The 24,810-nt window shown below is 42.2% G+C and overlaps 2 protein-coding genes across 3 annotated transcripts; both read right to left on the minus strand.

The window, feature by feature from the left end:
* Positions 1–552: 552 nt before the first annotated feature.
* si:ch211-195o20.7 (cytospin-A) lies at positions 553–16,157 on the minus strand. Of its 2 annotated transcripts, none has more exons than XM_051391629.1 (12): positions 15,827–16,157; positions 15,215–15,317; positions 12,822–13,424; positions 12,531–12,583; positions 6,310–6,854; positions 5,810–5,906; positions 5,615–5,681; positions 4,301–4,361; positions 3,873–3,969; positions 2,636–2,752; positions 2,497–2,556; positions 553–2,400 (listed from the first exon to the last, which is right to left on the minus strand). In XM_051391629.1, exons 2-12 carry the CDS (start codon positions 15,252–15,254, stop codon positions 2,311–2,313), a joined length of 1,830 nt encoding a protein of 609 aa, XP_051247589.1. In that variant the 5' UTR covers positions 15,255–15,317; positions 15,827–16,157; the 3' UTR covers positions 553–2,310. The 2 variants fall into 2 exon arrangements, with proteins under 2 accessions (XP_051247589.1, XP_051247581.1); XM_051391621.1 differs by having other exon boundaries at positions 15,215–15,330.
* Positions 16,158–17,635: 1,478 nt separating this feature from the next.
* On the minus strand, positions 17,636–21,739 carry zgc:193593 (uncharacterized protein LOC564090 homolog). The gene is made up of 2 exons (XM_051391942.1): positions 21,643–21,739; positions 17,636–20,370 (listed from the first exon to the last, which is right to left on the minus strand). The coding sequence occupies exons 1-2, from the start codon at positions 21,691–21,693 to the stop codon at positions 20,077–20,079; spliced, it is 345 nt and encodes a 114-aa protein (XP_051247902.1). The 5' UTR covers positions 21,694–21,739; the 3' UTR covers positions 17,636–20,076.
* Positions 21,740–24,810: the final 3,071 nt, after the last annotated feature.

Raw genomic sequence — 24,810 nt, forward strand, 5'->3', positions numbered from 1 at the left:
GACAACACAGGAAGAATGGCGGGGTGTCAGTGTGGGGCTTTGTCTTGGGAGAAAATGGTGATAAGTCACCAAAATGCAGTTTAGTTCAAACAATCCCTTACCCAGAACAGCTATTGCTACTCCTCTTGCTTAGTTTTAAACTGAGCAAGAGGGAAAAGGGATGTCATATATTGTATCATTGCGTTTTGCACTGTAAGCAAGTCTGACACAAAAATACAGTTCATACAGAGTTTGCAGTAAAAATAGCAGCATGGAGCAGATGAGCTGAGATTGTAAGGCCACGTTTTAACCGCTAAGCAGTAATTAAAATTTTCATTGAGGGACATCCAGCAGTAATAAAAATCTGTATTAACTCACCATTACCAGCAGGGGGTAGTAGAGTCCAAGCTAACTCATAACTTAAAACATGCGCTTCATTCACCTCCAATGATAACCTTTACAAAGCCGGAAGAGGTGGGAGTCTTGGTTATAAGTCCTTAAATGGATGTTCTGTGTTCAGTCTCTTTATGGTAGTGTTGAGATTTTTCTTTGACAGTCACAATACAGACAGTATTCTTTGCTTCATATTAACATTTTATTTCTTTGGTATAATTTTCTTTTCACACTAGTTACATATAAACATTTTTTTTTTTACAATGGTCTATTTCCACCAAAGATTATTTTTCCAACATTTGGCACGTATGACTTTGGCAACAAACTCAGCTTTAAACTTGTCAAAACAAAACCAGTTATTCAGTTTCTCAGCACTTGCGTGGTATGAGGGGGAATTTGTGCATATGTTGAGGATGCAGGTGTGACGACGTGAGATGGCATTGCAACCGGATGCACAAGCACGTGTAGGCTTGCATTTGCTTTTGCTCTAAGTCACTCCTGTGATGCACATCCCTGAGCACCTAAACAGCACTGGCACAATTGCGATAACATGGAGGCACTTTCAGATATTGATCATTGCCACATTCAAAAACAGAACTTGAGAAATCTTCTAACTGGTCTGCAGCCTTACGACTGAACGTCTGCCCAGCCATTTAAAGACTACAGCAGTTGTGCAATGTCTGTACTGTACATTATTGTATTCTTACATCAACAAAGTGCTGGCAAAAGTGCGTATTTACAGAGTGCTAAAAGTTCCAGGAAAAAGACAATCTTTGCAGAGCATCACAGACAAGGTTAAAAGGCAAAATATATTGGCAGATAAAACAATGTGCAGTTTAAGGACTGCCTACAGATTTGATGGACATTGTGTAATACAGTACTTTAGGCCAGTGAAGTACCAGTGTGGAGACATTTACAGCAACTCTACCTGTCCATACACGTTCCTCAAAGGGATGCTATAAAAAAGATCCAGATATTCTGAATATCTATCGTGGTCAACAGTAGGCTTTATTCTGAAAGCTACTATATTTAACTTTTTGTATTAAAAGGTGGGGTTTTGTTAATTTTCCCCTCCCCAGTTGGTCAGGTTCTCACCTCTACACATTTCACTCAGTCTGATAAGCTGTATACTTTCACTGCATCTGAATTCTTCAAACTACTGATGTATGCCAAATGTCAGCTGATTAAGTGCTTTAAAAATAAAATAATGCATACAACAACAAAAATGTAATACCGACTGTGGAGCCGATGGCAGTAAACCAATCAATACTTTGCACCTTGTCACTTCCACCTGGCCAGAAGACATTTTCTGAAATGACAGAAAAACCAGAAAACCAAGCCGATGGAACTTCGATCCACAGTAGCAAAATAAAATTTCTAAAGTACTTTTTTATGTTTCAGGTATCAATGTATATATTATTTAATAATGTATTGATAAAATATGGACAGGAAAAATTTTCGTCCAGTGTTACAAAAACATACGCTTGGCTGTGAAAATGTGTTTGTATGTAATCATAATGCATGTTTCATTCTCCATAGTGGACTGTATGAAGTAACAGTACGTATTTTTCAATAAATACTGAAAGTATATGCAATGCACTAACAATTAACACACTTTATTTTTCCTTGCCTGAGCCAGCATCTGTTAAGTGACAATAAAAAATAAATGGAGACAACCAAAGTTTTTGCCATTGTTATTGTTGTTTCTAAGATATCCTGCACTTAACACACTTAACACAAGCAGAAACAATTATTTTAATGTCGAAAAAGTTGAAAATTGAAGCTTTGAATGTCTTTTTTTGCTAACAGAAGAACATCAGTTTCTCCAGTTTCCAGACAAGCAACAAAAGTATAGTATAGTATTCAGAGCCAACTTGTGTTGCTTCCTTTGAAGAGTCCTTAAGGATCCACTGGATTGTAAGTCAGTATCTCCAGCAGTCACATCTCAAAGTGACGGTAGATACTCTCCACGTAGCTCAGGACCCTCTGCCAGTCAGGACCGCCTGCTCTCAGCATCTCCTCTACCGTCTGTGGATAGAAGATTCATAATAAGTTTATAGGCTCAAAATCAACCTCGCATCTGACCTAGAATTTGTTTCATTTAGAAAAGACAAAGAGGCTTACCAGAGTTTGTGCAATCCCAACAGTCTCCCCTGTTTTGAATGCCAGGTTGAGATTCTCCCTCTGCAAAGAAAAGTACAAGTCAATAAGTTGTACACCATAAATCACTTGGTCCATTTCATTAAACAGGCACAGTTTCTACCTTGCTCTCTGGAGTAAGAGTGCTGTAAGGGATGTGTGAAGGGAGGTAGGTATGGTAGACAGCAGAGAAGGCTAGACCATCGGCCCAGCTGCTGCTGAAGTTTGTGATGTCAATATTCTGCATGGGGAGAAAAGACAAAAGATTATGGTAACACAAGAGAACCAATGGGTTTAGCTGCAGTAGCCAACTGAAACTCTGGTGGGTAACTATGTGAAGGAGGCGGAAGAGGAGAATCACAATAAATTCAAGAGAGGCTAGAATTCCGACTCCCTAGTGCGACCATCAAAAGCAGTGATACACCTCTTCAAGTTGGGAGAAAAGTCCAGAAACTTTTCCAGTGGTTCTTCATATTAGATTAGCATGAGAGCATAATCGCTATAAATCAGAGGAGCTACATACTTTTACATATGCGTATATCATCCTCACAATACAAAATGAAGCTTAGGACAAGTAATCATCAATATAGTCCCCATCTTTCCCTATTTCTTTAGGTTTTTGCAATCTGCAAGCCATCCCCTTATTGACTTTAATCAATCTTTGCCACAAGAATCGTGAGCCACTCATCTCGCCAATCATCTCGCCAATCATCTCGCCAATCATCTCGCCAATCATTCTGTTCCCTTTGTTGCTGCTGTCAGCAGTCGTTCCATTTGACATAATACAGATCTATTATGGATCTATCCAGATCTTCAGCTAGGATAAATGTTTCTTCACCTCTTCGCCATCAAAGCGAGGACTCAACTGGGGGGACATTCTTGAATGACTAGAGTGACTACCTCTATCATAATTATGTGACAGTGGAATACGGGTGTAAGAAAATATTTTTTTAAATATTGTATTGCGATATCTTGATTTGTGATATAGTATCAATTTGTGACAACTGTAAAAAATGTCAATATATCACCTTGCTTACAATATCACAATATATTGAATAGTAACCCCTGTATCGTGATACATATTGAATCGCCAGACCTTGCAAATACACAGTGGAGTCTAAACACCAAAAGATGATGTGTGTATTATACGATATCAACTAAATTCATTATTCAATAACTCCCTTATTTCACTTAGTCCATCCTGACTGAACCACGCTAAGGCTGTCAATTAATATCACCAATACAACATTATCTGTTACATCCATTACATTTTGGTTTAGCTTTTTTTAAGACCAGTGTAAGATCATATAAAATATCACTTAGTCCAGCTTCAAGAAAGATATGCAAATATCCGGGATCACCTTGTAGCCTTGTGTTCGGCTCTGACACCACCGAAGCAGTGAGTTTCTCTTTGAGCCTCCGTGGCGACGCAGAAGCAGGTTGAAACCATCCTGGGACCTGACAACAACAAGATATAAATTTGCTGAGGGCTTCAAATTTTTTTTGGTTTAAACACTGCAGGAGTTGCTGTTATAATCAGTTGGGCTTTTGTGGAGAAATAAAAAAGAATTTTGCCATAAACTTGACTCTGTTATTGAAAAGAAAACCTAATTAACACATTGATTCAAGCAAGAGAGTTGTTCTGGCCTCAATACCGAGCTTTATGAGGTCACCAGACAAATGTACTTGGGTCGGAACGGGTAATTAGATTTACACAGGATGTAGCAATTGGGCTGGGCTCTTGGACACAATAGTTTTTCAATGTGTGTGTGTGGGTGTGTAGACTCACTTGATGGGAGGCAGCTCAGTGAGGGAAGAGTTGTACTTGTTTAGAGACTCTTCACGTTTTCCTGTAAAGACAAGCAACCACAGTTCATTACCCAGCAGTCTGCCGTCATGAACACTTTCATCAGGCATTGATGGAAGGAGAGGTTTAGCTACACCACCCTTAAACCTACACGAACTTCTACATGTTTAAAGTGCCATTTATTGATTTTTGGTCAGTTGGGGGCAACAGAACAAGCTTGACTTTCACTGTATAAAGTAGCACGCAGCAAGTTAGCAAACTGCCCATGTTCACATCCCAAAAACACAGAGACACATTAGCACTTTGAGTCGTGTCGCTAAATACCCCACTATGTTCACCAGGTAGTAGGTACCTATATGTGTGCGCTGTTTGGTGCTATGCAGGTAGTGTATAGTTGGTTTATCTGAGCTTGTATGCTAATTAGAAATATAAACTCAAACTGGAAATTACAAGAGTGTACCATCATCAGTTTAGTTTATTCGGATCCCCATCAGCACATTGCAGCAGCTATTCTTCGGTCTGTAAAACCGCAGCAATTTAAAAGACGCAAAAATGCTCTGCATAGCTGAAGGGAACTTCAGAGTGAGGTAATAACTACCGGTGGGTTTGTGCACGAGCCTCCAGCCTTTGATGGCACACTGCTACAAGAGGCCGACTGATATACTGATCAGCCAATATCGACCTATATCAGACATATAAGCATAGGTTATCCGATACGTGCTGATATTAAAGTGGTGTTTTTTCCTTTATACAACGCAGAAAAATGCTTGTTGGCATGACTGCAAAGGTTATCCAGCTGAGTGCACTGCAATTTGCAATACTATGGTAAGCAGCACAAAGTGAGAGAGAAGACGCACCTCTCAGCAATGTCAACTACAATTGGTTTTATGTATATGTATTTACAATGTCAAAACTCATTTAACTTAAATATTCTTTAATAAACGTATTTGTCTTTGCATAACCATATTGGTGCTAAATTGTTGCACAATTCACATAGAAAAGGTCGATTTTAATTTCAGCTAAAATATACACTGTATCAGTGGCCACATCGGTAATTGGTATCGGCCTCAAAAATGTCATATCGGTCGGGTCTAATTGCTACACTTGTATGTTAATGCCATCACATTGTGCGTCCTCGTGCACATGTACAATACAAACAAGATTTGGGGTCAAAAACTCAATTTTAGGATAAAAAAGGAAACAGCTACAATCTGAAGTATACTGTGACACATTGTACACAAGCATTTTACACACAGACACACACACAGACACATAGACACACAGACACACACACACCTGTGTCAGTGTTTAACCTGCTGTCTTGCCAATCCAGACTTCTTCTGCCTCTTAGTTGCCCCAAGTTCTATAAAAACAAAAAAGATTTCTACAAATTAAAATCATTACATGAACAGCAAACCATGAATTAAGTGTGGGAACATTTCCCAGCTGACAACCAAAATGAGGGATCATCCTCTAGATAAAGTATCTGACCTTGTTCGTGGGTCCAGCTGTTGATGGAGTATTGGACTGGGAAGTTCCATTCTGCATGGTGGGGGTGTCTGAAGAAGCAGGTAATCTGGACAGGCTTCTGCAACATTTCAATACATAGTTTAGAGAACAGACGTAATAAACCAAACAAACTGTTTTTGATGAATTTTTTTCTGCAACAGCTGTTCCACTTGGCTCCAGCTATGAATTAAGCGGTTGGAACTGTCCTCAAGTGCCCCTGTGGAGGCCTGTGGGTTGAGTACAACATAAAAAAAAGAAACCACAATCACAGTCCTGACCAAATTTGGTGATTGGTATCCATTTATGACTGCGATGTCACAGACAAAAAATGCAGAAGACAAAAGAAAGAGCTTTGTTTTGAAATATCTGACTGTGTGAACACATTAAAGTGCCACCTACACAAAATGATGTTGTAATAATGTGATGCAGAAATACTATTTGTTTTTGTGTATTCCCCTGAAAGGTCAAACTGTTTATCTCACCTCGACCTCTCAGTGGTTAATGTCCTTCGTGTCTCGTTGGATCGCCCCTCCTCTCCACTCCTATCCTCATTGGTCACATTTCTGAGGTAACGCTTAGTCACACCTTTACAGTCTGTTCTAGCCTCCTCGCTTGCAACATCCTTTGTCACTTCGTTCTGACCCCTGCTTTCCACCCCTTCTCGTCCCAACTTGTACACCCCCTTCTCCCTGCCCCTCTGGGTCCCTTCTGTGCTTTCTGAGCTGTTGGTTGGTTCTCCACTGGGCCGCACTGGTTCCTGACATGGATCCTGGGTGTCAGTTTTGCCTTGAGCCTGGGTGAGAGTAGCCAGTCTCTGCTTACTCTCCTTTAACTCCCCTCTTAGGGTGACCAGTTGCATATCGGCCTCCTTCTGCCTCTGCTGGGCAGCAGCCAGCTCCCTCTCAACATCCTTGTGCGCTGTTCGGAGCGCTGTCAGCTCTTCTTCTGCCTCGGCTCTCAGGCGGTCTGCCACTGACACCGCCACCTGTAGGTCAGCCTGGAACTGCAGCCATTCCCCACGCTCCGTCTGAAGGGGAAACAATGGGGGTGTTTATGATTCCGACGGATTTATGAGGCTTTATTTGAACACATACTTATATTTGTGTTGTTGTCTTTCTTAAAAGATAAGGTAGATTATAGCACTCAATCAGCCTTAACGCATCAACTCATGTGGTCTTCTGGAAACTTGTCTTTCTCAATGCTTTGTCTTTCAAGGGGACTTTTTATACAAAAGTGACACTGATTCATTTAGCAGGTATTTGGCCATAAACCAAAAGTATTGGAAAAATTTAAATGTTAACCTCATGATGGCTGAAGTTAAAAGATCACCAAATTTATTACGAATCATCCGGAGTTGCTCGTGTTATGACTACTACAAATGTGCTGAAAGACATTTCATTACAGTATAAACAGATAAGTGGTGCTGCTCCACTTTGACGAGGATTATGCTATTGCAAATCATTTTCTGCAATACCTGAATACAAAGCATACAAAAGGATTAAAACTGGCACTTTTAAACCCAAACTGGACATGACTGCCAAAAACAAACATAGCTGAACCCTCAGCAGACAATCACTATAATCAAGTGAACGATCAAATATCCGTTTGGCTTTCAATAGGAGACTACAAGTTGAACTGAACGGAGCAGCAAGCCTCAGCAAGCAGAGAGGAGTGGAGTCGACTCTAATGAGCCGTAACTGAATTGTGTGCCAAAAGGTTTTGCTCAGTGTGTTTCACTCATGTCACCTAAGATCAACCAAACGAGAATATGAGCTAGATTTTTAGAAGAAGAAAAAAGACCCCTAACAAGTTTGGACACAGACAGAAAAAACAGATAACAGATTTAAGCAATTCACATTCTGGAAGCATTGTGAAACTGCCTTCTGTGTCATCAACAGTGTGGCAATGACTTTTTTATTTATTTATTGCAAATGTGTGTGTGGGACTGACGCAGATTCAGTTTCATATCTTTGAGGATGAGTGATGGATAAAAACTTCCCACGTTTTTATTCTTTAAGAGTATTATTGCCTCGGACATGCACAAACACTGCCCCAGACATCAAAAGACGCGCTCCGAACCTATGAAGCCAGACGGTAAACGATACCAGACCATTAAAAAAAAAGCGTTAAGCAACCATCATCTTAAAAAGGAGAGAGGGAATGAGAAAGACGGAAAAGGGGAGATGAAGGACAATAAAAGTAGTCGAAATCCTGCACAGATTTAATGCTGCTTGTGGAGCAATGGAAGCCAGAGAGATGTGAGGGAGAGCTGAGGAGCGCAGGGGCTGGAAAAGTTGGTAATTAGATGAAGAATGGATGGAGATGTGGAGGAGGGGGTGATATGTGAGCCAAGTTGCTCCTTCGACTGACCAGTGACTGAAGACCACAGCTGGACCTGATTACGTTGGACGGACACACACACACACACACACACACACACTTTATTCTTTTACCTCACCACTTAACCACATTGTTAAGATTTCTCACACACAGTCAGGGTAAGTTAAAGCACACTCTGCCTGGCAACATGTGTCAAATGAATAGGGGGATAGACAGAAAATTTTCTATATGATATAAAAGACCAGTGTGGAAGATTTAGGGATCTATTGACAGAAATGGATGATATTCAGATTCACAATATTCAGAATTAACCTTTTTTTTAAATCTACAGAGGGAGCAGGTCTTCTTCCTCAGAGTCCGCCATGTTGAACCACCATGTTTATACAGCAGCCCAGAAGGGACAAATCAAACACTGCTTCTAGATAAGGCAATTCACGTTTTTGGCACGCCACCGCAGTTTCTCCGACACACTTTAGTCAAGGGGTCATCAGTTGGTTGCAATCTGCAACGTCACCACTAGATGCCAACAAGCTGGTCCTTTAAGTAACACTAAAACAACCACTTGGATCTTGTCTTCAGAGAGCCTTTGTTATCTGGACGTGGCCACTCCAACTGGAGCATGTCTGTTTAAGGAAACAGGAAGAGGAGCTCCTCAGTCACACTGAGATAAGGGTGTGGACTGTCACATTTAAGACAGACACACACACACACACACACACACACACACACACACACACACACACACACACACACACACACACACACACACACACACACACACACACACACACACACACACACCCACACCCTCAAGAGCTGACCTAGTGCCCCACTGCAAGACCAGATGTGCTATCCAGCATTCAAACACACATACACAGACACACAAGTTTGTCTATACTCTTGATGCACATCTGAGTTCCTGACAATTCCTGGAAAGGGTCCAGCACTCTTGGAGATTGTGTCAGTTTGTGAGAGTGTGTTATTGTGTATGTGTTCCAACCATCTGTCCCGAGTTCACTTCCACACCCAGTCTTTCTAATACATACTTTGGGAAACATCCCCACTCTGTAATGGTTCCTCTCTCCAGTTTTCCACAGCCTGTGGTGTATATTCCAAAAAGTGGTTGAATACACAGTTACACCTATTTAGGTACATATAATTCCCTCTTCAACAGTCACACGCACGTAGAAAATGGCCAAATTCCCCGTGACTGGCACATAAAAAAAAAAACTTGGTAGAGCCTACAAGTTGCATATCTAAATGTCCGCAGACATCAAAGAAATGGGTGCCATTTACTCTGTGCTGCAAAGTTGACACAGCACGCACACAAGCCCCCTCCTCCAACCAGCCCAAACACACTAAATCCTCATTCTACATGTGAACAGCCTCCGTGGCCTCTAGATACTGGGCCTTTTTGAGTCTGGGTAGCTGGAGCAGCCTAGCGAGGAGAAAAGAGCAGAGGGAACCTGGTGATCATTCCTGAAAATCTCCGGCCCCGTTCACCTGGAACTGATTCCAAAGCAGGGCTTAGAGATCGACTGAATCTCCAGGAGGGGAGGGAACACAAATCTGACCAGCCACCCCCACACCCACACACACACACACACACACACACACACACACACACACACACACACACACACACACACACACACACACACACACACACACACACTCACTGCCCAACCATGAATGCAGTGTTTTCATTTTTGTTGGTTAAGACAATTGAACACTGGTGGTGCACATAAGCACAGACAGATGGTACATCGGATAACATCCTTAGTAGTTCGCTGCACATTGGGTAATCATGTGTCTTTTTTTAGTATTCACTTTAAGAAATACATTATGATTGTGGACAGACAGAGAAAGACAGGAGGATTTGGGAACACAGGGATCAAGACAGATGAAGAGGCGCAGAGGAGAGGCTTAGCTGACTGGAAGAATAATGGCTACTTAAATTACATGGGGAAAAAGGTCAAAAAACAAGAGGTCAGAGCTGAAGGAAAAAGGCTTAAGCAACCTGGGGTCAGATAAAAAGATAAATGGAAGTGAAAGAACAGACAAGGAGGTGACAAAGCAAGACAGAGGACGGGGTGGGAGACAGAGAGAGGAAGGGAGGGATGAGATAGAGAGAAGCAATGCAGCAAAAGTTGGTGGGTAATTGTTTTGAGTTCTTGTACTCAGGGAGGAGCGGTCAGCTCTCTGATGGAGAAAGAATGAGGGAATGAAGAAAAGGGAGAGAGGCACAGCAAGGGAAGGGGGAGGGAGGCTTCCCTACAAAGCTAAAAAGCCTATTGCACTAGCCAAGACTTTCAATGCATCTGTACGTGTTTGCGAGTCTTCCGTCTCACGTGCAGCACACACAGAAAAACACATGGCTAGTCAGTCACTGCCCCCCGCCCCCCGCCCCCCTCACCACACCGCACAAAACAAAACAAGTTTTGTCTCCCGAACAGCCGAATGTGAACCCCCTCCTCCGCACTGCACTCCCCTTCTCCAGCTCTCCACAAAAAGGCTCCCAGGACAGCAGAGCAGACCGAGAGGGTTCATAAAGTCGAGCTTTGCTAGCTTATATTGCACTATCGAGGGCCCATGTAAACACAGTGTTGGATTGCCCCGACTTCTAATACACGGCTACCTCTCAGTGCTATACCACAGACTCTCTGAGGTTCAGCTGGCCTGTGCAAGGCTTGTATTTCCAGGTCCCTTATAGGGGTTTGGGAAAGTGGAGAAGAGAGGAAAGAAAGGCAGGAGGGAGCAGGGATTGAATGTCAAATAGAGAAACAGGTGAGTGTGGGGTAGAAGAGCTCGAGTACACTTGCTTGCAATATAATGGAATTCAAATAATTCTGATTCTAATATATATATATGGCGAAATAAAAGAACAATAGAAGTGGGGACAGTGACAGAGGGAAGAAAAGAGGAGAAAAGAGATGGGGTTGAGGGAGGCATACTATAGGTCATACTCCAGCTGTTGTAATCTGTGGCAGATCTAGAGGAAGCTGGGAGCCTCTGGATACAATCCTCATAAGGGAGGGTCAGGAATTGGAACGAACGACTGACAGGAAATTACCGCAGCATATCACCATCCTCATAAGAGCATGGAACGCCTGAGCAATAGGACTAAAGAATGCTGCAGAATTTTTATTTTTATTGTGTATGGTTTATTCAACTTTGGGATGGGAACCTAATAATGGGTCGATCCAAAGTAGGTGGTTGGTCCCTAATGAATAAGCATCTTTCACTGGGGTCCAATAAAGAGAAATGAATGTGTGCAATAGAAGGTTTGGTTCTTACTTTCAGAAGAAAATCTTTAACAATGAAGGCAAACGGTGTCCTGCCAATGTTCAAGACTTACGTTATCCTTCAGAAGAAGCCACACCTACATGCAACAACATCCAATAAATTCAACATGTATGAGCTACAAGAAAGTAGGAGAGAAGATGATCTCAACAATTTCCCTTTTTCAGGCCTCTCAGGGGAAGCAGAGGACAGGAAAACCTCAATTAGCAAAGCTGCAGCTCCCAGTGGGACCCATTCCAAGGCCTATTGTGATGGAGGGGGGGAGGGGGGGTTGACAGGGTGTGTTTTGGTGTTATCTCCTGGATGAAAGGTCACAAGTACTACTCTGACTTCTGTATAATTGGACTGCATGACTTCCTGTTTACATTGCTATACTCATCCAGTTTAGTCTTTCAAGTGTGTGAAAAAAAGTGTTTTTCCATGTGTGAAAAATAGGACTAAAGATGGAAAAAGGTACAAAGAAAAGATAGATTTTAATAGGAATGAATACACCCTATTCAAGTGTTCTTATAATCAATTTACAGAAACACTTGACTTGTTGATCATTGTTGCTTTTAGCTGGACGTCTATTTCAATCCATCTTCCTTTAAATTGTTCTTGGAACTGTTACTGTTATGTAACACTCCTTGTATGTCTACAGATACTGTAGTTGGCCAGTAAAGTGGATTCTGATTCAATGCAGAGCTAGTTTGTATATGTCAAAATATAATCAGACTCGCCTTTCACTTTAACATAACCTTGTTTGTTCACATGTTTCACTTTTACGAGTAGTTATAACTAATCAAAGCACATATACCCCGTAATCATGCCTTACACTTTTCTTTTGGTTTGGGAATATCTAGAAAAAGACAGCACACTTCAAACGGTTGAGTGTTGCTCCTATTACACCATGCACACTGCAGCAACATAGAGAAATCCAAAACTGGACCATCGCTGTTCAGTTAAGCAAAAATAGTCCACTACCATTAGTATAACCCTGAGCACGCAGCCAAAAACTCGAGAAGAAAGAAAGAAGAAAGGCAGGAATATATTTAAAAGCAACCTTTCTGTCACATCTCACCTGCAAAGTACTCTTCAAACTCTTCACTTCTGTCAGTAGATCCTTCAGTATCTCTGAGGAAAGGATAGAGAAATGTCAGAAGACATCACATGCATAGCAAATAAAAAAAAAATGTCAAGGAAATGGATCTGCCCTTCTCAAAACTGAAAAATGTTAGGCCCACAGTTAAATGAAAACTTTTAATGCTCAACAAAAATACTGCAGGCCTGATTATTTATCGGAAGTAGATTCAGGGTAAAATATGTATTGAAAAATTAAATACTAGCACTATGACAGACATATGACTCTTGCCTGCTGTGTTCGTGGCCCCCTCCTGGCTGCCAGTGATACCCAGTGTTGTCCTACACTCCTCCAGCAGCTTCTCCAGTTCCTCACCCTGGCTGTCCCCAGATTCATGACCGGGGAGTAAAGACTGACTCAGACCACTGTCCCTTTCTCTCCAGGTCTGTCCTGAAGAGCTGCCCACCACAGGTGTGGCACTACACAGGGGAGAGGGGCTCTTTGTAGGGCTGACAGCCACAGTCTTCCCCTGGAAGACCAGAGTCCGAGGGGTGGAGGTAGGAGGACCCCCATTCCTCCCCAAAGTGGCTTGTCCTTTAATCCCTGTACTTCCTGGCTTGCTGTGCACCTGGCTAACTCCAGGGCCAATGGTGGAGATATTCGAACTGACTGGTGGATGAGGCCTCCAATCAGGAGGAGAAGTGGTAGGGCTGCTAGATGGTGCTTTCTTCCCGCTGGATGTGAGGAGTGGGACTGGAGGTGGAGATGAAACTGGGGCTGTCGAGGAAGGTTGAGGCGAGGCAGGGTGAGGAAGCAGAGGGACACCTGGCACAAAAGGAGGCCCATCACCCTGTGGAGACGCAGGAGGAGTGTGGAAAATATCCCCATGGGCCCCTGGAAAAAACACACAACTGGATTCAGATATAATAACAAAAAAAACAAAAGATATATATAAAAAATACACTGCTTAGAATAATAAACTGTGTCTGATATCTTTCTAGTCTAAAATGTATCTACCAAACAAAATGTCTCGTACTTCACTGACGTCCATTATAAGTGTATGTGACCTGGAGCTGCTATATTTCCACAACACACTTAAGTTACATACTGGATTGTGATTGGCCTCCCAACCACTTGTGAATGTCACAAAATCACACTGGTGCATTACGTCCTCAACTTTCCCCCTCCAATGTGGAAACATCCTCTAGTGTCAAACTCTGTTCATACATAATTCAAACATCCAAGTGAAGTAACAACAAACAACATTTATCAGTATTGTTATTTTGAATGAAGGGGGCCCTTAAGGTTGTGAATAAAGAGAAACAACAAAACAGATTGAAAGAACTGATAGAGCAGTAAGCATGGACAAAATGACGAGAGAAAAAAACAGATTAGTGGTCACTAGTTTGGTATGTTGATACTGAGAACATCATTCATTGAGGTGACTGGAGCAGCAAGGCCCTCATTAGCCAGCAAACATCCAGGCCAGGCCCCTGAAGATGAATGCTTTAATACAGACATTCCTCTTGGACTGCTCATCAAGGTTGCTGCGACACTCATTCTCAAAATTAAGGAACACACAGAGGACAAATGTTCCCCAAAGACAGACGAATATGCAGCAGTCAGCCGCCGATACATTTCCAAACTTGACACAATAAAAACACACCCAAGTGATTTTTACTTTTTGGATCAGAGTTCCTTGCCCATAACAACATGCCACCAATAACTTGTGAAGCTCTTGGAGCCACTGGACACCATGTATCTTTCCCTTTCTTTCCTCCTTCTCCTTGTTTGGACAAAAGTCTCTCTGCTAGAAGAATGGTTTTTTTTTTTCTTAAATGATGTAAGAGGAGCAGTCGAACATATTCAAAGTTATGTACCACCTGCTGTACAGCCAAATCACTGAGAAAGAATGACAGGATTGTCTAATAACTTTCTCATGCCACCCCTGCTTTTTATTTCTTCATTCCAAACCTTAATGCGGCTCGTCCAACCATACACACTGGTGGCAGATTGACTGAAAGAGAAATAGTGTGTGTGTGTGTGTGTGTGTGTGTGTGTGTGTGTGTGTGTGTGTGTGTGTCAGATAGCATTAGGCTTCCTATGATTAATCCACTGCCCTTGTGCTGAGCCGGGGAATTCTGCCGATTCATCACAGCTGGCCCGGCGGGGCCAGAACGAATCACATAGGGACGCGAGGAGAATGACCACTCACTGAGCAATACGCAGGAGGGCTGCCAAGATTCCTGCTGCCGTTCAGCAGACACACACACACACACACACACACACACAGCCTTTCCGCTTGCTTCTCCTTTTGTTGCCTTCAATTTCCTGATTACCCCTTATCCACCCCTCTTTCATGCAGTCTCTAGCATCCTTCCTGTATTTTTCCTATTTCTCCTTGTACCCGTCCCCCTTCTACTACATGTATCAGAGCCTTTAGGTGTGCTGGCTTTATTCTCAGAACATTTGAAAACATGAGGCCAACACACAGACATTGCCAGGCGTACTGAGTGTGTACTGCCAAACATTTGAAATCCATTTGTGACTGCAGAGACAGAACAAAGGAGATTCAAGGAAAGTGATCTGAGCACAGTTGGGTTAAAAGAAAGAGAAAACTGCAGGCTGATAAGTAAGTGTGTGTGTATGTGTGTATGTGTGTGTGTGTGCGTGTGCTGACCTACCTGTGGGTCCATGGCTGTCCTTGCTGGAAAAGTTGCCCATACTGCAGTAATGGGGTTTGGGCCACTGATGGTGCCCTGCAGTTGCTTGTTGCTCTTTCACTCACTGTAGAGGTGACCTACACGCACGCGCACACACACACACACACACACACACACACAGACTGGGTGAAGTTACAGGGAATTCATGCCACTCATTTGAATGTTTGAAGAAAATCAGCCTGTTTACTTAAAGAGGCTCGATCACAGTGTGACCACATGTGACAAACAAAGCTGTGAGCATGTCAGGTTGAAACACATCTGAAGAGATTGTGAGTTGAGAGAAATGCGCCAAAACCAACACATTCCGCCCCATCGAAACAACACAACTAGTCCAAGCAGGCAAAACACATCTGAGATGGAATGTTGATACAAACATAACTTCATTTTGTTCTAACGCCGCAGACTTTAACGCGCAATCCAAACTTTTACACATAAACCCGAAGCAGCGTGCTCCAAAGAGTTCTAAAAAAAAAACCAAAAAAAACGCGTTTGGCAAAGTAACTTAACTTTTTTCGCCCTCTACGCTAAAACCCACATCTTTGATTTGGAGAGAAACGAAAAGTGGATACAAACCTCTTGAAAGCGGACAAATAATCTCCCCAATCCCTTTGTTCTGAGTTTGTTGAACTCTTCTTCTCCTCCACGCTTTGCTTCTTTCAGCGCTGCTCAGCCAAGCGCACTGCCCTGCTGCGTCCTCGCCGAGGAGAGGAGAGGGGATGGGAGAGCGAGATATGCAGCTGCATATCTATAGACCGAAGTTTAACCCAAGCGACCACTTGCTGCTGGAAACATGTTGATATGAGGACACAATCTGAGTTTTAAACGCGCACTGACAAGAAGGAGAAAACTCCGGACAGAGATGACCGATAGTGTCGATAACCGCTGGATGTGTCCACTGGAGGGCACAGTTAGGCTGCGTTTGGAAGAACCTGTTGCCTCTGGGATGTGTAGTGGCTCCTCTTATCTCTTGACTTAATGATGAAGCTGACTCTCCCAGGCTGATGACCCACTGACCCACTGTGCTAGGCAGCAGGATGAAAACCCCGTAGTTAAACCTTCCTCATACCTGCTTTTACTAGATAAAATGTATTCAAACCTTTGCATTGATTGTTTGCTCTCTGCATCCCTCTGATTATATCAGTATTAACACACTGTCAGTTCCTGTGCAACATCTGGATGCTTTGCTTAGATGTTAGAGCTTTAAACTAAGGTTGTATGTTTGATTACTATTTGGCATTAATGCAACTATTTTGATTTGTTTCTGTCATAAGAAACACACACACACACACACACACACACACACACACACACACACACACATACACACACCCATGAAAGGCTATAAATAGCATGTAGCTCAAGTTTTGCATGAAATGGAAGCAAACAGGATAAAAACACTAAAAGTTAAAAGATCTTATTTCGAGGTCTGCTGCACCTCTGCTATATTACGTGAAAGTTGTGACTTGCAGATTTCATTACATATTACTCATTATACAAATACTACATACACTAAATGTGCATTCATTTCCTTTAATACCCGTTTTCTAATAGATCAGATGTCATCTGGTAAACTGTTCCAAAACTTGGCCCCACACATTTAAGGTTTCAGTCCAACCATATAGTGAATTCTGACCAACCTCTGACTCTTATTATAATGCCTATGCTGATCTTTAGTATGCTCTAACACCTGTAAATAGTCTGTGTTTAAATGGGCTCTTTTATTGTGATACAATATTTTGTACAATCTGTAAGCAGGCCTATTTGCTGCCTGCTCAGGTGTAGCCTTTAACCATGACTGGTTGTTATGTTTTTGTTATCCTAGGTCTTGACACTTAAGACATGCACAGAGTTGTGGACAGGTGAGTAGAAGTTTGAAGGTCAGTGGTCTTTTAAGGGCTCCTGAGTATCCAATGTGGATATTCTGAGTCAATATCAGACAATATTTTTATTTTTACTTGTACTTTACTAAAGTGAATGTGGATGTCGAGATATTTTATTAACTCACAGTATCCATCTTAACAGTGATTATATAAATGTTTAGATAATGTAAGGTAGCTCATGATTTGATAGTTTGGATTGTGATTGTCTTTGTGATTACTGTCTCCATGTGTAATTGAGAAATGATTTACCTTAATAACAATAATGACCCATTATGTGAAACCTGCAACCTGTACTGGAGGTTTAAAGTCTAAATCTGCTTGACTGAATGGTTCAGCTGCTACAAATTTTTCAAAATAAGCCTAGTTACACCAAAACAGCATGGATTGCACTTTGACTAAAAATATATTTATTTCTTAGTACAAAAAGCTCAACTTCATTGCACAACACTGTACAAAAACCATCTGACCCACAGGTGTGACTAAGTGCAACAGTAGAGAAGCATGTTTGCCAAATATGCTTTTATTTCATAAATCTCTTCCAACATCTTTTCATTAAATATTAATTATACGGCTAAAAGAACACATCTCTCCTTTAATGGGCACAGCTGAACCGGAGTTTGTGGACCTTTTACAGATTGAAATGAATGAGCAGTGATGTGTGACACCCACAACAAGCTAACAGATGAATACTGTGCTTTCAAACATTCCCTGTATTTTATTCCAGCAGCAAACATGTTTTTCAGATATTCCTTTTTGTCAGCGCACCGTCTTGGCAGTTCTCCCTCATAAACTGTACAATGCTGAGTGAAACAGGAAGTTTGCTGCAGTGAGGAGACAAGCCCTCCCCCTCTCCCCCAACCCCAAACTCTCTGATTGAGATCAATAGGTTTCCACAGTGCTCTGTGCTCACTGCGCACCACTGCAGTATAGAGAGAATCCATCAAAACCAGCCAGGTGCATTACACAAGCTCCAGTCCTCACCCAGGTTGATTTCACACTTATGGAAGTGTGGTGACTGAATGTGACTATAAAATGCAGTTTGGTGCCAGAGACAGACACTTTCACACTTAGATTTTAGAACAGATGAAGATCATGGTAATTCATACATGTATCAGAATCAGGTGTTCCTAAAATTTCATGACCCAAATTTACCCTATGTTTTCCCCACCGGTGTATAGAGTATCCTGTTATTTTGATACCATCACATCCCCATTATGAAATTGTTTATGGGTGTCGGTCTCTGTGCAGAGTAAGGTGACCAATTGTTCAGACAGTGTCAATGCCAGTTGGAGCCATTAGCCCTCTCTGCTGAGTGGATTATGACCATTTTGTTGGTGACCTACTGCGCTAGCGTTCTGGAGGGCCCCTATTGTGGCTCTAAAAAACCCCAACCTGCAACAACAAGCTGCTGATCCAATTTGGCAGACAAGGGTGGCTCTTCAGCAATGAAAAACTGGATTATAAGGTCTGACTGACCTCTAAGTGATGAAACACTCAACTTTCTCACCACCCTCCTTTTTCACAACTTTGCAGACTACATGGGAACTTTCTCCTCTGCCTGTGTCCTGCTTGTAGGAAAATAAACATTCTCTGAAATGTAAAATTCTACATTTAGTAGATTTTTTTATGTTCATAGTGAAAATAAGAGACAGTAAAGATAAAGACAGTATGACCCTGTGCTATCCATAAGGCACAGCACGCATTCTCAACCACACTCAGTGTCTCGCCAAATCTCTAGTCCACTTTTACTGCTACATTTTTTGGTGTAAACACAAATGGAAACACCGATTCCATAAACTATAAGTCTATGTATCACAGTAGGACAATCGGTGGACACTGCAGGGGGAATGGTACAAATTTGGGATGCACAGATACTGTCAACCTCTCACGGGTCCTTGTCTCTAATACCAGATTAGGTGAGTGAGTGTGTGTGCCAGGAATGATCTTCCACCTGGGGTAATCCCTACAGAGGACACAGGCTTATCCAGGAGGAATCACCACTCTACCTCGTCTGCCTGCCACCCGTAGTGTCTCAGCCAGGTAAATTAGGATTCATAATCCAGCCAGGTGTATTTGTACAAGTGTTGTTTACATGACTCGGGTTTCAGTCTGGAAAGTACTTAACTTCCTTTTGTTAAAGGGTTTTCAATTCGCAAAAACGCCCTGCCACTCTGCTATTCTTTCTCCATCCTCACCAAGCCCTTGGAGAATTTAACTTTTCTGAACACAGGAAGCACCAGTCACTGATTCAGCCAACCTGTGTCTTCTGCCACTGTCACTTGATTGACAGCCGATGCAAGACTGTGCCAGAAAATGCCAAGGCTTGTTGATGGATGGCACCTGCTCCTCCTCAGAGGAAATCAATTGAAGTCATGGGCAGGGATGGGCTTGCTAAAGCACTTACACATGGCTGTCTGCCTGGGGAGGGAAAGTGAAGGGGGGTTGGGGCACAGGGAGAGGGCTGCCAACCATCTGTGTACGAAGGGGCACTGCCAAGCGTCAGTCCCTTTTTTACGCCATGCCTCAAAAAGACACACAATATCTCCAAATTAAACATGTTAGCTCCTTTAAGCTACATTCAGTAACAGTCTTTGGGAAGTTCCAGCATCATTATGTACTCATCCAATCATGCATATTGCTTAGTGCCCTCTCAGTATATGAAGACTCTAATATCAGTGACTAATTGACACAATCCAACAGCAGTTTAACTATTTTTATGCGTTGCGCTAGTTACAGAATTCATTATTACTATAAGACATCCAACTTCCTGCCAACATAAAGGTTGAGGTCATTCAAATATCCACACTAGCACATCATCAGAGAGCACATGGGCCACACTGGTGCAGTGGGCCAGCATAGCTACAATCTTAGATGTGCATAAGTGTAGTTACTGGAACTCAACCTGTGATGCTGGCCAATATATATCCAACCTAGCATTGCAGGTTATTTCAAAGGAACTTTCTGGCCCACAAAGGAAGGAGCCGGGATCTCCTGGCAGGCACCAGCCCGGCGAGTAACATCCAGGAAGGGGGTCCTATGGGTCGCTGTGCCCACCATGCTGGCATCAGTGTGTGTGCCAACCAACTGCAGCACACGTGCAGAGGGCCGGTGGTGGAGGGCCAACTGCCTGGAGCTGTAGCCACACATCCCGATCCCCACGGCCCCCAGCAGCATAGCCATGCCGGGTATGTTCTTCTCAGCTGGAGGCGTCACAGACACGTTATGGTAGGCCTGGGTCTGAAAGGGGAGAAAAATGAATAGAGAAATGTTGCATTTGAGTATTTAAGATAAATTAACTACATCAGAGCTGCTATCAAAGCAGTACAGAGATAACACAACTTCCTGGCAAAGAATGACTGAAGTGTCCTTATTTATTAACATTCAACATTGATCCCCATTTATATGCATGGATGGGGATCAATTTTCAGGCCTATAGAGCACAGGAGGACAACATGCCTCGCAGCAGCCCTTTTCCGAAACATTACACTGCATCACATGAATGAGCTAAAACATGCTCACCTCAGCCCCCACCCTATCTAGCCCTCTCCCACCAATGCCAGAGAGATTAAAAACTCATCTTCGCTCATTTACCAAATTGCGGTCTGTCTCTTTTGACAGACAAAAAGCTCGTCTATTTTGTGACATGGGCAATTTCCTCAGTGGACCCTTGACAATTATAAACAGCATAGAGGAGCAAATAAGACAAACTTCATAGTTTCTAATGGAGCTGTGTCACAGACAGTTAAGAAGCCATTCCTGTAGCTCACTCACCCAGTTCCCATTTCCATTTACAACGCAATGGGCTGTCACAGGCTTGGATTTTGCCATTGTTTATGGTAAACGCCAACAAAAAGGTGATTGTGTTTTGTGAGCTAAGACAAAAGGCACAGAAAACTGGAACAAACTTGTATTTGTGGATGGTGTGTAATATATTATGATAGTACAGTATTCCATCATCTGTTAAGACACAACAAAAAACAAAAATGGCAGTATCATGGCGGTATAAGGCTATAGCTTTCTGTAAGTATCCATAAAACCAGTACCTTGCAAACACTTCATTACGTCAATGGCTGCGCTCAAAACCGTCAACGTTATTTCATCTACCACTTTATTCTACTCCATAAGGCCCAGGGGAGACAGAGCATGACGAGCATCGTGTAATCTAGACTTTAAATACAAGGCATTGACAGGGATTTCTACCTTTTTGTTTTAATCAAAACAAGTTGCTTGATGCAAAAAAAAAAAAAAAAAAAAAATTGCAATACAGTACAATCCACTTCTGCTTCTTAGATCATAGCACTTCCAATGACTCAGCACTCTACCTTCCTGCAACCCAGCATAGACAGCTTTAGTGTCACTATGCTTCTGATAGTAATAATCACAGCACTCTGTGGGTGGTCACGGCATCTACTTGACTCTAAATCTCACCAGTGTCACTTCATTTGATGGAAGTTCAAATTGACAAAAACCATCGAACACTCTCAAAACCTCCCAAACTGCCCAACTCACCTGCAGCAGCCTGATGTAGCCCGGAGTAAGTCTTGGGACTCTGAAAAACATTTTGGATCAGGACTGAGTTAAAGTCCAGATAACACTTGTCTCTCTCTCTCTCTCTCTCTCTCAAGCTGCTCTTCCCGGACTCCCAGGACAGGAAACCCACTGATGGCGGGTCTGTCCTGTTGTGTGTTTGGACACTTCAACCTGTGCTCAGCTCTGTGATGCAGGACAGTCTGGTCAGCTCTTATAATGTCTCCTTCCTCGCTTTACATAACACAGTCTGCAGGTGGTGTGCCTAAGGGGATTACAGGAGCTGGCACACTGAAGTCTGTCTGAACAGAAGGAAGGTTGAAAGGAGTGTAGGGCTGGGTCATACTTAAATATCAACGTACATCAAATTTTAGGGGAATCATATTGCAATGACATGTACTATTGTTTTAAATTCTGTTGTGGAAATGAATGACTTCAAGCTCACTGTGCAGTCATTAAAAAACAATTAAGATATTACTGGGGTTTTATTTTTGGTTTACATGTGTGAAGTGTTTTGTCTGATGTATTGCATAACAGTGGAATGCAGTTCAAACATCAATACATAAAAGAATATAAAATATTCTTACTAACAATGTAATTATTCACCCAGTCATAATACAGTGTATTCATCTATGTACTTATATGGTGTATGTGTGTGGAGAATCAGAGGGGTGTTAATGTACACACTGTGTGGGCAGATAACAGTGTGCATACAATCATTGTCAAAGTTTTAAATTCTGTTCTGAACATTTCCAGGATTTTGCCATCAAAATAACGTGCAATTTGTGCAAAATGCTGAATGAGAAGTAAGCTAATTCTGGTAAGGTACAGTACTACATTAGCATCAGCTGTAACTGATTTCTTACTTCAGCAGTTCCTTTAATAGATTTATACAGGAGGCCTAAGTCATTTGAAGTCAGAACCACTAGAATCCATTTGAATCTGCCAAGTGGGTTGATTTGGATGTTTTCCTGTTGATGTTGAGAATGACTTCTCCTGCCATGTCAGCAAGTTTCTTTAAGCTTTAATATCCTGCCTGGCCTCGGGGTCCTCGACTCAGAGTGAGGTCTTATAATGAGGTAGCTGTGCTGATAACGTCTCTCTCACTGGAGAGGAATTCTCTCCAGCGAGCAGCCAACAATGACCTTCTTCTCATCTCTGGTAATAGGACCCAATTCTGCCTCCAAACTCATGCATCCATGAATAATCTCAAACCCTGGCAATGATGCTGCAAAGTCATGATGCCACTGAAACACTAAAAGAAACCATATAACATTGCTGTAGGTGAAAACTATAACCTATTAATGACATCAGTGCAAATGTTAACAAGACTAAGCTAAACTTTATGACAAAACCAATATGCTGATAGCAGTAAACACAAAGTAATTCTGAAGTGGATGGGAATGTCATTAGTTTTGCAGGATTCTATTTATTAAACAAAGTACTAACCTCATTGTGGAGTTTAACCTGCAATAATTGATTTTTTGTCCACTTGGTGGCAGCAGAAACAAGTTGTGAGCACAACACTGACATATCAAATTTTAAATTGATATAGCGAACATCAATTTTCACTCTCTTTAGCTTTGTTTTTGGTCTCTATATTAACTCCTGATACTAATACCTGGTTCTTTAGCTGCTAAATGCTCCACTATGTTCACCAGCTAGTTGCCAACTTGGTCTGTTTGCCCTACGGCCCCCAGCATTTGCCATTTGATGCTGTGCAAGTAGTGTACAGTGGGTTTTTAGAGCTTTGTCCACTGAAAACAACACTGAGAGCTGTGAGAGTGAACCAAAACAGCAGTCGCAGGCTTTACGGCTAAACCATGAGCTGAAACTCATTATAAAGCTCTGTAAATCCAAGGGGAGCTGAAGATTCAGGTGATACTTCTCTGTAGGTTCAAGGGATCATCAAGGTTATTATAATTCATCCTGAGGGGGGCATTAATGTCTTTACTAATCCATCCAAGACTTATTGAGACATATCCCTAAAAACAACAAACCTCTGGACCTCATGGTGGTAGAGGAAATGTCAGTAGTTAGGATGCGTTATCTGGGAGCCATGAATGTCTATACAAAATGTGGTGTCAATCCGTCCACTATAAGTTGAGCCACTTCACTGGATACATAAATACTTTAGCTGCTGGTAGCACTTGAGAGAATGTCAGTGGTTCACCAAAGCCATTAGGATTCATTCTCTGGGCACCTTGGATATCTATACCAAATGTCATAGCAATCCATTCAAGAGTGGTTGAGATAAAGTGGACTGAAGTGGTTGATTGAGCAACAGACTGACATTGCCATCCCAACCGCCAAGCTGCTAGCATGACTAAAAAAAGAGCACTAAAACTACCGATGATCACCTTTATATTATGTTACATAAGAATATCAGGCAATGTGCTCTTTGCCCTTATTGTCTCCTCTGGCTAATGTCTGCAGAATGAGCCCATGAGCTTTCATCAGGCACAGCACCAGGTGTGTCCATCCATGAAGACAGGGCCACAGATGGCTGCCCTCATGCAAATTTTTTACCACTATAATACCACACACACACACACTCTGTGAGCTGTGTGTTATAGTGTACATTATAACCTGCTGGTGTCTACTGGTGCATCCCAGCTCTGGAAAGATAACAGTTCCTCCTGAGCCGGTACGTAGAAGACAGCTCTTACTCAGGTCATCACAATAGCACCGTCCAGCCGAGATAATTCTCTGCCCTTTTACTGAACTTATCCCCTGGCATAGAGCTACAGGTAAATGTATTAGAATAGATTATCTGAGCTGTACACAGGCACAGTGATGTAGAAGGTTAAGCTACCAACTCCCTAGGTGGTACTGGTTCCCAAAGTCCATCAACAACATACTCCATTGCTATATTGAGTATGCAGTTAGGTAAGGGCAGCAAGTGGGTTTAGGGTTCATGTAATGAGTCTAGTTATTGTTCTTTATCATTCAGCCCCATAATGACTATCTGCTGAAACACCATTAGTACCATCAGTATTACCTCCCCAAAGACTATTAATTAATCCAGTACAGTTAGGTGAAACTGACAATTTAAAAAGGCATGTGGAATAGCAACTCGGTCAGAAATTGATTTGTGGGGAGTGTAGTGTAGATAATTGAGAAGCTATTAGGTTAACCGGCTGGGTTTAA

The sequence above is a fragment of the Dicentrarchus labrax genome, unplaced genomic scaffold (assembly GCF_905237075.1).
Source record: "Dicentrarchus labrax unplaced genomic scaffold, dlabrax2021, whole genome shotgun sequence".
Classification (NCBI taxonomy): domain Eukaryota; kingdom Metazoa; phylum Chordata; class Actinopteri; family Moronidae; genus Dicentrarchus; species Dicentrarchus labrax.

Excerpts from the sequence above, each read along its gene's own strand:
- zgc:193593 (XM_051391942.1), bottom strand. The coding sequence starts at position 21,693 with ATGTTTTTCAGAGTCCCAAGACTTACTCCGGGCTACATCAGGCTGCTG. Across the intron at positions 20,371-21,642 it reads GCTACATCAGGCTGCTGCAG|ACCCAGGCCTACCATAACGT; the intron begins GTGAGTTGGGCA and ends CTCCCCTTTCAG.
- si:ch211-195o20.7 (XM_051391629.1), bottom strand. The coding sequence starts at position 15,254 with ATGGGCAACTTTTCCAGCAAGGACAGCCATGGACCCACAG. Across the intron at positions 5,907-6,309 it reads TTAACCACTGAGAGGTCGAG|AAGCCTGTCCAGATTACCTG; the intron begins GTGAGATAAACA and ends GAAATGTTGCAG. Across the intron at positions 4,362-5,614 it reads CAGGTTAAACACTGACACAG|GAAAACGTGAAGAGTCTCTA; the intron begins GTGTGTGTGTGT and ends TTGTCTTTACAG.